Source organism: Triticum urartu, chromosome 3A, assembly GCF_056163025.1.
Source record: "Triticum urartu cultivar PI428250 chromosome 3A, HENAU_Tu73, whole genome shotgun sequence".
In the NCBI taxonomy this organism is placed as follows: Eukaryota; Viridiplantae; Streptophyta; class Magnoliopsida; order Poales; family Poaceae; genus Triticum; species Triticum urartu.
In genome coordinates this window covers 577,736,609-577,752,474 of record NC_141875.1, presented here as the reverse complement: position 1 = coordinate 577,752,474, position 15,866 = coordinate 577,736,609, and the positions used below count along the sequence as shown (strand labels likewise).

General features: G+C 41.9%; 1 protein-coding gene across 1 annotated transcript; it reads right to left on the bottom strand.

Moving 5' to 3' along the window:
- Positions 1-2,503: 2,503 nt before the first annotated feature.
- Positions 2,504-4,561, bottom strand: LOC125545183 (cinnamoyl-CoA reductase 1). Its single transcript, XM_048709061.2, has 6 exons — positions 4,180-4,561; positions 3,916-4,088; positions 3,442-3,630; positions 3,206-3,368; positions 2,871-3,057; positions 2,504-2,781 (listed from the first exon to the last, which is right to left on the bottom strand). Exons 1-6 carry the CDS (start codon positions 4,310-4,312, stop codon positions 2,640-2,642), a joined length of 987 nt encoding a protein of 328 aa, XP_048565018.1. The 5' UTR covers positions 4,313-4,561; the 3' UTR covers positions 2,504-2,639.
- Between the last annotated feature and the right edge of the window lie 11,305 nt (positions 4,562-15,866).

The following is a 15,866-nucleotide window of genomic DNA, read 5'->3' as shown; positions in this document are numbered from 1 at the left end:
CTCGAGCGGCAGAGGGGTTGCGAGAGAAGGAAGAAGGAGAAAAATGTGAGATGGCTTCGGATCCTATTTATAAGGAAAGGGGCGATAGGCAAGCGCGAAAGACGACAAGGCCAAAATGATGATTATCCAGCTAATTGGACGCCTCGATTTTCGGAAAGACATTTAAGATAAAGATCCGTTAAGATGACGTCGTGGCGGGTTTCCAAAATTCTTGGAGATGACGTCATGGCGGGTTATAAGGTTTTCACAACAGTTGTAGATGGATTTTTTTCTAAGTGTTGAAGATTGACATGAACGAAGTTCAAATCAACCTGGGGCCTAATGTTGGGGATATGACTACCAGATATGACCAACCCAGGAGGGGCCGGGTCAACCACAATGGAGGTTCACCTGTATGAAGCCCAAGAGTATACAAGATGGCGGTTCACAGTTAGGCTTATGATAGGCCCAAGCCCAGAGGCGGCTTAAGGCCCGTAATTGTAAACCGCCATGTATGAATAGATTTGTAATATAAGGCATGTAAGATACGTCACCGAGCCAGACATGTTGTATGAGCCGGCCGGGACTCTGTAGGCTGCAGGGCGTCAACCCGTGTATATAAGGGGACGGCCCGGTGGCGGCTTAGCGCAAGAAACAAGAGAGATCGAGAGCCAGGTTAAAAGTATTTGCTCCCTGGTCATCGAAACCCTAGCAATACCACCTCAAACTAGACTAGGCCTTTACCTTCACCGCAAGAGACCGAACCAGTATAACTCCTCGTGTCCTTTGTCCTGTTTAACCCTTTTAAACTTCCTAGTTGTGATGGCTCCACGATTAAGTCCTTTCACTAGGACATCTGCCGTGACAATTCCACGACAGGTGGTGCTTTTGAACACAGGGTCTCGAGCTCTAAAAATGAAAACTCTAGATCTGACATGCTCTGGTTGTACCTGGCAATGATGATGTATCATGCCCTATTTGGAGACATTGCTTGGAGTTTGCTCGCACTTATTCTCAAGATGAAAAAAAATCCAAGATATAGCCTCCATGACTGGATCCGGCGACAACAGCGCTTATACGTCGTCCCCTTCTTGGATGCATCGTTGTTGAAGCACTTTTCACAAAGTTCTGATGATGCCACTGGTGCTGGTTGATGTTGATGGTTGCTGTATATCTGAGTTCGCTTTGACATGACTTTCGTAGGCATCGTTGTTGAAGTACTTTTCACAAAGTTCGGATGATGCCACTGGTGCTGGTTGATGTTGATGGTTGCTGTATATCTGAGTTCGCTTCGACATGACTTTCGTAGATTGCGGTTTTTTTTTCGTTGTGTGTGTATGTTGATGTTGGCTACTGCATCCTAATTATGTAGAGGCCAGGTGAGTGTGCTCATGATCCTTGTATTCTCTCGATGCGATATTATGAGTCAACCCTTTATCGAAGAAAATATCCACTATTGACTTGAAAAATATTCAGCTCTAGAAAACACTTGCTAGTGTATTAAGGCTTGACCGCTTTGCAGAATTTTCAAATCAGAGGAATAGGAGAGGATTTTTCCATGAGCTCTCACATAATAGTAATAATCCTAAGGAGTCAGGTCAGTATGGACATATAGTCCTAAGAAATCTAGTACCTCAATTCCTATAAAACAAATGTTAAATATATGGAAAAAAAGACGTACGTCAAAATCCATTATTGGTTTACGAAGAGCAATATTTTCCCAAAACAAAGAATGAAAAATGTGAAGAACATTCCAAAACCAAAATCACTGATCGACAACACCAGACGGCTTTGTCGAGACTAGGATATCAACAAGTTGAAATCTTGGGACCTCTTTATTCCTTTATTCAAAAATAAATTAATATTCAGCTGCTTTGAAATGTATGATTTTCATAGGAAATTTTCAGGGTTTCGATCCTTCGAAGTTTTTCTCTTAAAAAACTTCAGGTCACGGGATTTGTGTTGAAAAAATTTTGTGGGATGTAGTCAAACTTCTGTGGGATGTATTTCTATGCATCAATTTCATTGGAACCTAGTATATTTTTCCTTTTGAATGTCCAATGCACACACTCTCTCTCTACTATCTCTCTTTAATCACCCAATATATTACCATGTTTGTTTCATGTGCACCATCTAAAGACATCGGTAGAAAAAATCTTGTGTTTTGAGATCCTATATGAATCCATAGTATAACATTTCAATTGTGTTTCTCCCATTCAAAATATAACATTTCAATCTGTTTTTGAACTTTGAACTAGAGGGTGATAATGCAATTATTTCTGTTAGGTTACCCAATTAAACAAAGTTAAGAAGATGAATGCAAAGGGATGGATCCCAACAGAGATCAGATCTGAACTCTCTTTCCCCTATTTCTTTTGCTTTGAACTTCTTTTTGTCACTACTTGTTTCCTTTCTATTATGCTACCCACTTCATAATTTTCAGCTTTTTCAGATGTTCCTTGTTGCCTTATGATGATGCTTGGTTCCTTCCTCACTTTACACTTTCAGTTCAAGTAGGGAACTGTTGAAACATGAAATGGAAAACATGCATTATTGATCATGGTTACATGCACGGCGGCAGTTCATACAGCAGAAATTTTTTCCTGCAACAGTTTTCAAACCTGGCATACACAAAATGTATATTTGTTCAAGGTCACAGGCTAGATTTCTCCTTTGCTCCTTAGGCAATCCACCGTGTCCCTGACAGTTTTGTCGAATGGGGTGAAACGAACGCCCAAATCGATCAATTTCTTGGACGGAGCCTTCGACCTCACCACCCAGCCCTGTTTGTCCTCCTGGATCCTGAAGTGAAAAGAAGAAATCAGCAAGATTATTAGAACACTGCATCTGACAGAGAGACGATCGATGTTGCCAGTCAGTAGATGTATCACCTGTGAACCGGGAATTCAGGGTAAAGGTTAGCAAGTTCATCGTGGAAATCGACGAGGCGTACGGCGGACTCCATGCACAGGTGGCGCCCCTGCGCCGACGGGTTCTCATAGAGCACCACCAGAGATTGTGCCACATCTCTGACGTCCACGCAGCCGACGAAGAAGGGTTCCATGTCGAGCTTCTGGCCTGGGCAATGTAATTTGCAGCCTTCACTCTTAGAAACTCGAAATAAAGCTTTTCTGCGTTGCAACTTGCAACTCAGCAGCAGAAGACGGAGTGCAGGAATTGCCACAGAGCTGCAAGACTCTGTATGTTGAACTTGTAATCGACTGACCTCCCAGAAGCAGCATCAGCAGACGGAGACTGCCAGTAGGTGCCGGGGTCAACGTCGGGCCCAGCACCAGCCCTGGATTCAGCACAACCAGCTGCAGTCCTTCCTCTCCGGCGAAGTCCCACGCCGCCTTCTCCGCCAGCGTTTTGGAGACGTTGTACCAAAGCTGCAATTCAGACAGAGGAAGTGACCGTAAGTGCTTAAGTCCAAAAGTAGCATCTACAATTCAGACGTTGTACCTCGAGTTTCTTGAGGATCTCAACGTCGGCCCAGCAGTCGTCGTCTATGACCTTGCCGGCAGGCCAGTCGGCAGTCGTCGGACACATGGCCGTCTGCGAAGACACCATCACGACACGCTTGACGCCGCTGTCTCTGGCGGCGCGGAGGACGTTGAGCGCGCCATTGACCGCCGGCAGCAGCAGCTCGTTCTGCGTCGATCGAACACAGAAGCAGTTAACTTGCGTATATTATTCAGACTCTGCAGTGATGGAAGTCTGAAGTCTGAACTATGGCGCGGCAATGCTTGGCACATCTAGCCCTAGTTATTGCACATCTAAATCACTCAATCAAGCATAAGAAGAAAAAGAAAAGGAAAAAAATATATCCACACGAATCTCCATATAAAATCAATGACTTAGTAGGACTTAGATGTGCAATACTTATGGCTAATCTAGATGTGCTTTAGCAATTATGGAGAAAGAAAGAAAAGTTGCCTCGGGGTCTTGTGCGGGCTGCAGTATCACGGGGGAGGCCAGGTGGAAGACGCCGTGGACGCCCTCGACCGCCGGCCGGACGGAGGCGGGGTCGAGGAGGTCCATCTGGAACAGCCGGAGCCGCGTGTCCGCGCCATCCAGAGCCTGCAGGTGCTTGGTCTCGCCCTCGTCCTCTGCAAAATCAGTCCGGTGAAACAATATTGCGTCGACCCGATTCAGTTACGGTGAGAGAGAGAGGAGGAGGAGAGGAGGCACGAAACGTACGGAGGTTCTGGACGGTGGCGTGGACGGTGTAGCCGCGGTCGAGGAGGAGGCGGACGAGCCAGGAGCCGACGAAGCCGCTGCCGCCGGTGACGCAGACGAGCTCGCCGCGAGCATCTCCGCCGGCCAACGCCATCTCGCCGGTGCTCGGCACGATCCGCCCGTCAGCAGCTCACCTACTGGACACAGACAAACGGTCAACTCGGCACTTCCCTGGCTCCTTGTGAACTGCACTTACTTCCTCAACACGGGCGAGACGCGACGAGAGGGGAGGCGTGCCGTCAGCCCGTGACGCGGGCTGCAACCAATGTGCCGATTTGGACGCCAGAGAACACGATCGCATGCTGAAATTCATCTGCATTATTATCCCGTGGAAGAATCCACATCTAGCTACCCGCGTCGATGGCCACCATTATTTCAGGTCGCTGTTGATCGTGTACGCCGTAAGGACAACACTGGCCCAGTTTGGCCACCACCCGAGTAGATTGCAGCCATGTATGCTCTCGCAAGGACGGCAGTGGACAGAGCGTCGGATTCCCTCTGATGCACACCCGGGACGGGAGGCCACAAGGGCACGATAGACACGTGACACGACCGCACCACGAAGCTTCGGAGTCTTGCGGCAAGAGAGGAGTACGGCCCGGAGAAATGTGTCACGCATGATGGTGGGCTAAATTTCGTGTTTTGATCCTTTTTTGAAAGTTAGTCTAGATCTGACACTAGTTTGCAAATATTTTGAGATCTAACATTTTTCTTACCGTCAGAGTTTATGACGATAGGGTATAACAGCCTAGTGCCAAGGTCCCTGGTGGTAGAGTTGCACGCCTTACCGTAATTTTTTTTTCTAAGTACGAAACACAGTGCATGCTCATGCCTACCGCTGGACCCGTGGCGGTAAGGCTATACAGGCTACCGTTAGTTTGTTTGGCGGTAGGGTTGTTTCCTACCGCCATGGAGTCTGGCGGTAGCAAAAGGGTCAAATCCCGAAATTTTATAAACTAGGGTCAGATCTGTACTAACTTTCAAAAATGGTCAAAACACAAAATTTTGCCACAAGAAGGGTGGTGTAACAGTGGCAGAGGCAGCATTTGATAACCTGGATGATTCTTCGTGCGTTGTTGCGATAACTTTGCTAAAAAAATATGTGAGTAGTTGCTAAAAAAATATCTAAATCTAATGGAAAGAAAGTATAAACGTGAAAATCAATTAAAAAAGTGACAAAATAGAATAAAAACTTTTAAATTAGTAATGTCATTTCAAACAAAAATGTAAAGGATGACTAACATGAATGTATGATGTGGCGGCGTTACATGCATAGACTAATGCAAAAAATGATCGTAATTTCTAAGTTAAATGCATGAGTCGTTTATGTGGCGGATTTTACATGGCTTAGTGGAAGAGAAGACTTAAATGCATGGCTTAGTGAGATGTTGAGATTGACACTTTGCATGTTGAGACAATTGGGATCAAGTTCTTAAGAATGTAGGTTATGCATGTTGAGAGAGGCTGATTAGAGCAAAAAAATAAATTAAATCATGCATTGTTCATCTTCAAATTAGAAGCATATCGATGATCTTAGGGAGGGTCAGGACCTGTTGGTCCCCTATCTCCGCCACCGGTAGTGTGGATCGGATGCTGAAGGGCATGTTTACGTTGACGCGCAGGAACGGGCGACGATCCGGAGTGCTAATGCATACACCAATGTCGAGATGGGCTCACAGGATTTCGGCTTGTTGCAGTTTGCATTAAAGAGAGAGTGAGCGGCATTTCCTATTTGACGCTTACTACGTTAAGATGTCGTTGTTTTGCACAAGGAGTTGAGCGGGAGATGAGCCAACCCATTTGAGCTGTTATTATATACATCCACAGATAGCGGTTTTGGGAACCTTTCTTTCCTTTTTTTTCTTTACTTGCTTTTGGTTTTTTGCTTTTATTTAAAAATGTAAGCGTTTAAAAAATGTTCATGTTTTTTTTACAACATGATCGAATTTTTAAAAATGTTGATGGTTTTCCAAAAAGGTTCTCAAAATTAAAATATTTTTCACTTTTCAAACTATATATATTCATATTTTAATGTAATATAGAAAAATCAATATAAATCTAGTAAACAGAAGAAGAACATGTCTCCCAACCGGAAGAACGACTCGCTACAGGACAATCAGGCTCGCTTGCTATGGGCCGACCTAGTCGGGGAGGAAACAATGGCTGCTTGACGCTAAATGACTATTTGCACAATCGTCAAGTAGGAGCAATTGGAATGAGCAGTGTGGGAGAAGGAGAGGCAATGAAGGTATGGGTTAATGGTATGTATGTACTCCCCCTGTCTCTAACGACCAGTCGACTGGATCCACCTCGCCTCCCTTTTTTTTCTGGCGCAATGAAAACAATCGAGTTGGCGGAACTGGGAATCAAACCCACCACCCCTTGGTAGACCAAGATAGTTGCAACCACCCGGTCTAGATTAAGCCAGTGATTAGATTGAGGTTAGATAGTATTTGTACTGCTACTTAGCGCGACCTGAAAACGAACCATTTTTCTTTTTTTCCTTTCATATTTTTTATCCTATATAGATGGCTCGGCTGCTCTGTTAATATTTACAACATCATGGTAACTTTAACGTAGTAAAAATTATTGACATATCCCAGTAACTTCGTTGTAAATAGCATGCCAGGGTACACATGTTTTTTTTCGAGGGTACAAAAGTTATCAACACTGGTACGTAACTTATGATGCTTTTTATACATAAGTTACCAGGGAATATTTTAAATATTTTTTCTTGGGACAGAGTTACGATATGTGTTGTACAAAAATTATTATGCTCTGCAGTCTGTAAAAAATCATGATATTTACACAAAAGTTATCATGGCAGCGGTATATAAATTATCATACTATTTACATAGCAATTATCAGGGTACGTTTCAAGCACCCCTCATGTTAAAATATTACCGTCATATTTGTATCTAAATTATCAGGGCTGCAGTGCATAAATTATCATGTCATTTACACAACAGTTATTCTGAGTTATGTTTTCCAAAGAGAAAAAAAATTCAAAGTCAAAGTTATCAGCTATGTTGTGTATATATTATCATGTTATTTGCACAGAAATTACCGGGTATGATTTTCAACAACTTTTATCCTGGGGTCAAAGGAGTTACCACGGTGTTCGTACGTGGGTTATCAGCTTTGTTGTGTGTATACTACCATCCTATTTACACAAAATTTACCAAGGATTGTTTTTCAATATTTTTCCTCGGGTCAAATGGTTACCATAGTGTTTGTACGTGAGTTATCAACTTTGTTGTGTCTATATTATCATGATATTTACATACAAGTTACCGGACTAGATTATTTAACATTTTTTTGGTAGAAAGGTTATCATGGTGCTTGCATGCGAGTTATCATCTTTGTTTTGCTTATATTGCCATGATATTTGCACAAAAGTTACCGGGAGTATTGTTTTCAACAATTTTCATTCTGGGGTTAAAAGAATTACCGTAGTGTTTGTATGCGAGTTATCAGCTCTATTGTGCGTATATTACCATCATATTTACATAAAAGTTACCGGGGTTTGTTTTTCCACTAAATTTTTCCCCAGTCAAAACTTACCGGCTCTATTGTGTGACCACGAGTGTTTGTTACATTATGAGGTCATGCCTAAATTACTGTGTTATTTACACAAAATTGATGTGTATATTATCCTGTTGTTTAGACAAAATTGTCGGGATATGTTTCAATATATATTTTTCCGGATCAAAATTACCATGATATTTGTATGTAAGTTATCAGATCTATGATGCATAATCGTGCTATTTACCCATAAGTTATCACGGTCTTTCCATCATAATTTACTAGGTCCGCGTGCGTCAAATACCACGCTATTTACATACAAGTTTTCAATTTTGTCACGTGAGAGAAGCGGATCGAGTTGTTTTTCTTTTCCACTCATTTAATAAGGTATAAAATATATGTAATCTGCATAAAAAACCAGAGGAGACAGTTAGTCCAGCTGGTAGTGTGCTATGGCCTCAACCAACAAGTTCCCGGTTCGATTCTTTCAAGCGCCTTTTTTATTTCACGTGCCTGTTGCTAACGAACAGTCGGCAGGAAATTAGCTTTATTGTTAATTTATACTAACATCTTCCCGCCAATGTGCATGGCCAACGATGTCTCTCCAGGGGGCTCCTATTCAACGACCCGTGCAGTGGAAAGCGCAGAAGCGCCTGCTCCCGCAGCATGCACTTTTGGGCCACTATTTTTTTCATTTCTTTTTATTTCTTTTTGTTTTTTTGCTTCTATAAAATTGTCCGGGACTTCTAAATTTTCTCAAATTCAAAAAATGTTTGTGAATTCAAAAAATGTTAGTGATTTTGAAAAATGTTTGCAAACTTGAAAAAATGTTCATGAATTCAAAAATTGTTCATGAATTTGGAAACTTGTTGTGAATTAAGAAAAGTTCACAAATTAAAAAAATGGTCACAAAATTGAAAACATGTTCATGAATACAAAAAAAATGTTTGTAGATAGAAAAAATGTCCACTGGACCATATCAAAGAATGTTTTGATGAAGCATAGGTTCATGTTTATTAAGGGAGAGGTCATTTGCATGTGTTCGCACACGAACATGTCACCGTGTATCCTCGACGTCGGGGGTGATGCACCGCAGTTCACGTCGAAGGAGACCCGTCCGGATGCGCGGTACGCAGGCAATCCGGCGGGCGCTTTTGTTGACCCGAAACCCCACACGTCCGGGAGGGACCCCGTCAGGGTGCACGGCGGCTATGGGCTGCCCTAGGTCAACCTGATCGCCCCTAGGGCCTCGAGGTTCGCTGCCTTGCAACAAGAAGAACAGACGAAGAACGAGGAAGAAAAAGAACTAAGGTTAAAGAGAAAAAAATAAAAGATAAAAAGTGGTAGATGATTTGATCGATTGTGTGTTGTTCAATCGACCGTCACCCCTTAGATATATAAGAGGTGGCTGGACTTCTCGTACAAGAAAAGGACTAAAAATTCCGTCCAAAACATCAAAAACCCTAACCTAACACGGACAGGAATCTTTGGTAATTTCCCGGACCAACTCGGTCTCACCGATTGGTTCGTTTCGGTCCCACCGAGTGAACGTTGCCAACTCTCTGTATCCTTCTGTAATCTATCGGATCAACTCGGTCTCACCGATTGGTTTGCTTCGGTCCTACCGAGTGAACATTGCCAACTCTCTGGTAAATTTTCGGACCAACTCGGTTTCACCGATCAAATCAGCTCGGTTGGTCCGAAATGACTCTACAGCTTCTGTTTCTGATCTTGTTTTGCCTCCACAGGTTGCATACGAACTCGGATTAAGACAATTTTTATATCAAAATCAATCATTTCGATGAGATGCACAACTTTCATGTTGAAACAGTTTCCATCAGAGGTCATCTTGATTGATTTTTATGCCTTTCTTTACTCTGGTGTCAACATGAGCATCTCTGAACTTGTCATAACTTTTGAGTCCGAACTCCGTTTTAGACCATCTTCATATCCATCTTGATATTCTTGGAGAGAGAAATTCCAAGGTGACTTCCAATCATAAGTTTGAATTGGTCTTGATATAACATATGCTAATTTTATGACTGTGCCAATTTTGAGCGTCAACACATGTCCCCCTATTTTTCGGCATAGCTAGCGTGCCGAAAAATAACTTGTACCATGTTGGTTCTAAGGACGATGTCAACACTCCATCGGCCATTCTGCATCTTCTTAGGACGATAAGTATATATTGGCCATTACTTGTTTGAATCCTTGATGCAAACTTGGGTGAAACCTTCTCAATTTTATTAACAATCCGGTGATAAATTTTCATAGATATGTATTTCAAAGTCATCCTTCGAACCATATTGTTCACCCTTCCGCTGGGATTTTGCAGACAATCAATAATGAATTCCCTCTAATCCTTTCTTTCACCTGCATACAAATTTCATTAGTGGTCGAAGCAATGGGCTTTGGTTCGGCCTTACCTATGTCGGTGAGATCAAGCATCGGCTATTGATAGATATGCAATACACCATGATCAACATGGTAGCCGAATGCTTGTTGCGCCAACTCATTTGCTCTTCAATTTTCATGTCTAGATATATGAGAAATATTAAAGCAACCCAAGATAAATTTTATATCTAGAGATACCTCAAGGTAAACTATAAGTGATTCGTCAAAACATTGATGACCCTTGGATATTTGTTGCACTACTCATAACGGATCACCCAAAGCCTCAATGCGTAGCACCTATGGCACCCAAAAGATCCAAACCGAATAACATTGCATATTTGGCTTTGATTATTGTGCAAAAAATATTTTAAGTGGCATGAGGCTTCACAAAATAGCACCATAAGGAGATATATAAACAATACCAACTCCTTGGCCATTGTTATGAATTCAACCATCAAAACATAATCTCCATAGTACTAGAAAGACAAGGCTAATATCAATATTATGCATATCATAAATCCAATGCTCAATAATGAAACCAACAATGATTTGGCCTCTCATAGACTTGAAATATTTGTAGGCCAAATCATATATATTAAATCAAAGCATAAATCCACTCTCACCAATTCTATAACTATGAATTGGTCTAGGCAACATATATTCAATGACATCGGTCATAATGTCTCAACTCCATTCAATCATAATATAGGCACACATATAAATTTTCATGAGCACATACCTTGTCTTGCTCTCCAATTGAACTAAGGACGATGCTAGAATAGCGCACCGGCCATGCATTGACATACTCTTAGGACGATAGATAAATATCGGCCATTACCACAAGGTCCATGTAGAATTCACCCACCAAAGTATGTATAGCCGAAATAAACAAATTAAATAGTAATAAAATATTTTGGCCCCTTTGTATTAGCAACAAAAATGTAACTAACCAAATGTATAGTGATTTCGTAATACCCTCTCATGATATAGAAAATTATGTTGCATCCATGGTTCAAAATAAATCAATGGAGGGTAATTGATCATAACTAGGGATGAATTCCATGTCAAAGGCATCAATGGCATGGTTGAAGAAAAAGGACGATGTGCTAACCGAAGATTTTGATGTTGTGATGCACGCCTTCGGCTTAATTGTTTGTCGCTTCCATCCTTTTATTTCTTCACTTTTATTGTACTTGTTGCAATAGAAGCATGCACATCATTTTTGTTTTGATTGATCCTCTTGGGAACCCATGCCATGTTCTTATTTCTCAATTCTTGTGCACTAAGATTTTGTAATTCCTTCTTTTGCCAATATGATAAGCTGAGTGGGCATCTCGACTGTGATTCTGTTACGACCAATGGCAATTCTTTTTTGGCCTTGTGCACTCTCAACTTCTTTTTTTCATATTTGGCACTCTGATTTTTATCAACTGATTGCTTCACCTCTTTGACTTTTGTATCCAATGACTTTAATTGGCTCTTTGTTATTTGAGATCAAATCTGAAGTAGCACACTTACGACCATCTATTTTCACGCGGCAAACTTGCTTTACAACCTCTTTCTTCTTCCTTGAGTTCTGGAACGATTCCTTATGATTGACACGGTCTTTGACGCGTGATTGTTCAAATGTTGATCTTCTTGGAGCTGCATAATATTGGTGAGATGGTCTAAAATAAGATGGAGAATGTGCCCTTGTATCGTACCTGTCTCGTGATGGATATGGATCTACATGAGCATAGGGAGGCATCCACGACATTGGCATTGGCGGCCCAAAATAAGGATATGAATATGTTGCACTAAAATTCTCACTTTGCCAATACCGACCCTCATATTTGCGCTTTGGGGGTGATCTTAGTTTCTTTGCATGATTTGGCCGATAAGCATTCTTCTCTTCACTCTTCTTTTGATATTTATCCAATAGTTCAGTGAAGGTGATTTTTGATCTCTTACACTTGTGCTTATTTCAGCCTTTGTTTTCTTTTGGTTTGCTTTCATCGATCATTGGATTTTCCTGCTGCCCCCCAGTCCTTGGCGTCTCCAATGTAGCTTCGATGGAATTATCGCCCTCAAGATTATGTTCATTATGATCTCCAACAACTTCTTTATTTGAAAGCTTAATCCCATCACATGCAGTTTTTACCTTCTCTTTAAATGGATCGGCTTGAAGCAGCCGATGAAAAAACTTTCTGCCATCGGGACCAATCGGAATAGACTGGTCATCTCTCGGTGTCTCAACAAATTTCAATCGTCCTTTATCAATGGCCGATTTAACTATTTGACGAAACATATTGCAATCCTCAAAACTATGCTTGAACGAATCATGCAACTTACAATACATTCGTCCTTGAATTGATGGCTTGACATGGTGATCTAGAATTTTTATGTAATTATTTTTCAGCAACAAATCAAATATTTGATCACACATGCTTGAATTAAAGGCAAACCTTTTATTTTCTAGCCGATCTTGCTGTGAGTATGGCTTTGGAATTAAGCAAACGAATGGTTTAGATTTTGCATCACACCATTCGGCCATGCATTGTGTTTTACACTCTATCTTCGATGTCTTTGGGTAAGATATTATACTAGTATCAGTTTTCTCAACATAATTTAACCTTGGCTTTAATTTTCTAAAACGAAAATAATTAGAACATACATGTCTCAATTAAGACCAAGTGTCGTGGAATTGTCACGGCAGATGTCCTAGTGTAAGGACTTAGTCGCAAGGCCAACGCATCTATGTGGTAGCTTGAAGGGGTTGAGCGGAATCGAGAGACACAACACACAAGACGAGGATTTAGACAGCTTCGGGCCCCGGAAAACATCATCCGGTAATAACCCTACGTGCTGTTTGTGTCTAGGTCTCATTATGATCATGAGGGAGTCGCCGTAAGCCGGCTCTCCTCTTTGTGTCTAGCCCTAGATATTGTTTCTTGTTGCTTGTCCCTCTTTGGGGAGCCCTACCCCTCCTTATATAAGTTGAAGGGGCGGCTTACATGTAGAGTCCTATTTAGAACTAACTTATTCTCTATTACAAGTCGGATACAAGTACGGGTCTTGCTTCCTCGTAAAGGAAATATTCCTCATGCCTTCTGTCTTAAGCCGGCCCACCATAATATGAGCCGGCCTACTGGGCCTTGGGCCTAGTCTTCTATGTGACCCGCCTCGGGGTCATCTGTGAGTCGTCTGACCAGTGAGCCGCCAGACCCGTGAGTCGCCAGTCCTCCGGCGGGTCATCGGTGAAACGCCAAGTCCGGTCGGGTCATACTTCCGGCTTGGTCATACCGCGGGGTACATCCCCGACACCAAGTGTAAGCCAAGTACGAAATAAGCAAAGCTACCCAAATAGATATGAAATTTAGATAAAGCAACTGGGAAAGTTTTGGATGCAACAATAAGTCATTATCGGTCTTTATAAATGGCACAATTGGTTGACCGATATGTTCTATAACAATTTTATTGCTAACGTGTAAATTACCCTTCTTCATTGGTGTTTCGAAATTACTTATGAGGATTTTTCTAATAGATGCATCAACAATAAAGTTCTGACCAAATATGAAAATAGGTAAATTACTTGCTAAACATACCTCTTCAAATATATTGGGAGAGCATGATAGTTGTATCACTTCAATAATACTTTTCCGTGTCTTTGGATGGCTCCCCAATGCCTTTTCATCACCTTTTTCTTGATTCTGTGCATTGTTACTTTGAAGATCCTTGTCAACCGAACTTTGTTCGGCTACTTGTTCTTGTCCTTGAGGCTTGTCAATTTCTATGGCATGGAACTCATAGGGCAGGAAGTAGGTTCCTTTAACTTCAGAAAAATCAAGCATGGTCGTTTTGCTATGCTTTCCATGTCCTTTCTCAATAACGCTTGCCTCTTTGGATTTGATGGACTCAGAATATAAACTACTTGATTCGGCTTTTTCAACCGAAGCACCTTCATGTTCCTAATCATCCTTCTTTTCATTGATTCTACCAATTGGCAATACTTCTTTTATTTGAGCCAATTCTTTCTCTGTTTGTTTCTGGCGGCGAGAGGAAAAATTGGCTTTAAGTTTTTTCTCAATTTCAGCCCACTCCGGATATGATTGCCCCCCAATGCTTTTAGATTCTTTCGGCAATGACACACGAGTGTTGCCGAAATTTTGCAATTGTGTAGGGGATGTATAATATGATGTAGTACCAGGTGAAGGCATATGCATTGTTGTAAAACCATATTTTTGCTCGCCAATTTTATCTATTGGCAAAGATTCATCTTCTTGCAAAACTCTAGCTTTTATTGTCACATAATCATGAAATAGCCCTTTTTCATGTTGTTCAAGGCAAAGAGCACTAATCCTCTTATTCTGGGCTAAACTCTTCAATGCAGCCACCACTACCTCATCTTCTACAATATTTGGCACAACCGCTCCTATAAAATTTACATTTATTCGGCTATGACCGGAAAGGCGCGAAGCCGAATTATGAACACCTACAGTTGTGTATGATGCTGAAAAATTACTGTCATGAGGTGTAGCACATGATGGTTGAGAGTAACTGGCCGAATAGCTAATAGCAGTATGGCCAATTCTCCCATCCATCGGCAATGTTGGATTCACATATTGCAAATTAGTTGCCGATGAATAAAAGGGCGAAACACTTTCTTATGTGCTATTGGAAATTTTAACATGAAGTGTTTTAAATTGATTAACCAAACCCATCATGTTGTTCATCGGCATATGGATTTGTGGGGTTGCCGATGCATGAGAGTTAGGATACATATGTTGTATGTTACTAGTATCATAAGAAGTTGAAACATGTAAATTACTTTGAATCGGCATATGCACGTAATTAGATGCATTATTGAAAAAACTAGCTAGGGCTGGCCGATAGAGTATAATCATTGAAAAATCTAGTAACACCATATAAATTATTTGCATCTACAGTAAGGAATAGGGTATTCATATTACCTTTGTAGATTGCAAACCCTAGATGACGATCTCTTCGTAGCAAGAGCGGGCTGGAGACCGTTCAAAGCTTCGTCCCCAGCGGAGTCGCCAAAAAGTATGTTCGCACACGAACACGTCACCGTGTACCCTCGACGCCGGGGGTGATGCACCGCAGCTCACATCGAAGGAGACCCGTCCGTAAGCGCGGTACGCAGGCAATCCGGCATGCGCTTTTGTTGACCCGAAACCCCACACGCCCGGGAGGGACCCCGTCAGGGCACACGGCGGCTATGGGCTGCCCTAGGTCGACCTGATCGCCCCTAGGGCCTCGAGGTTCGCTGCCCTGCAACAAGAAGAACAGACGAAGAATGAGGAAGAAGAAGAACTAGGGTTAAGGAGAAAAGATAAAAGATAAAAAGTGATAGATGATTTGATCGATTGTGTGTTGTTCAATCGGCCGTCACCCCTTAGATATATAAGAGGCGGCTGGACTTCCCGTACAAGAAAAGGACTAAAAATCCCGTTCAAAACATCAAAAACCCTAACCTAACTCGGACTGGAATCTTTGGTAATTTCCCGGACCAACTCGGTCTCACCGATTGGTTCGTTTCGGTCCCACCGAGTGAACGTTGCCAACTCTCTATATCCTTCTGTAATTTATCAGATCAACTCGGTTTCACCAATTGGTTTGCTTCGGTCCTACCAAGTGAACATTGCCAACTCTCTGGTAAATTTTCGGACCAACTCGCTCTCACCGATCAAATTAACTCGGTTGGTCCGAAATGACTCTGCAACTTCTAT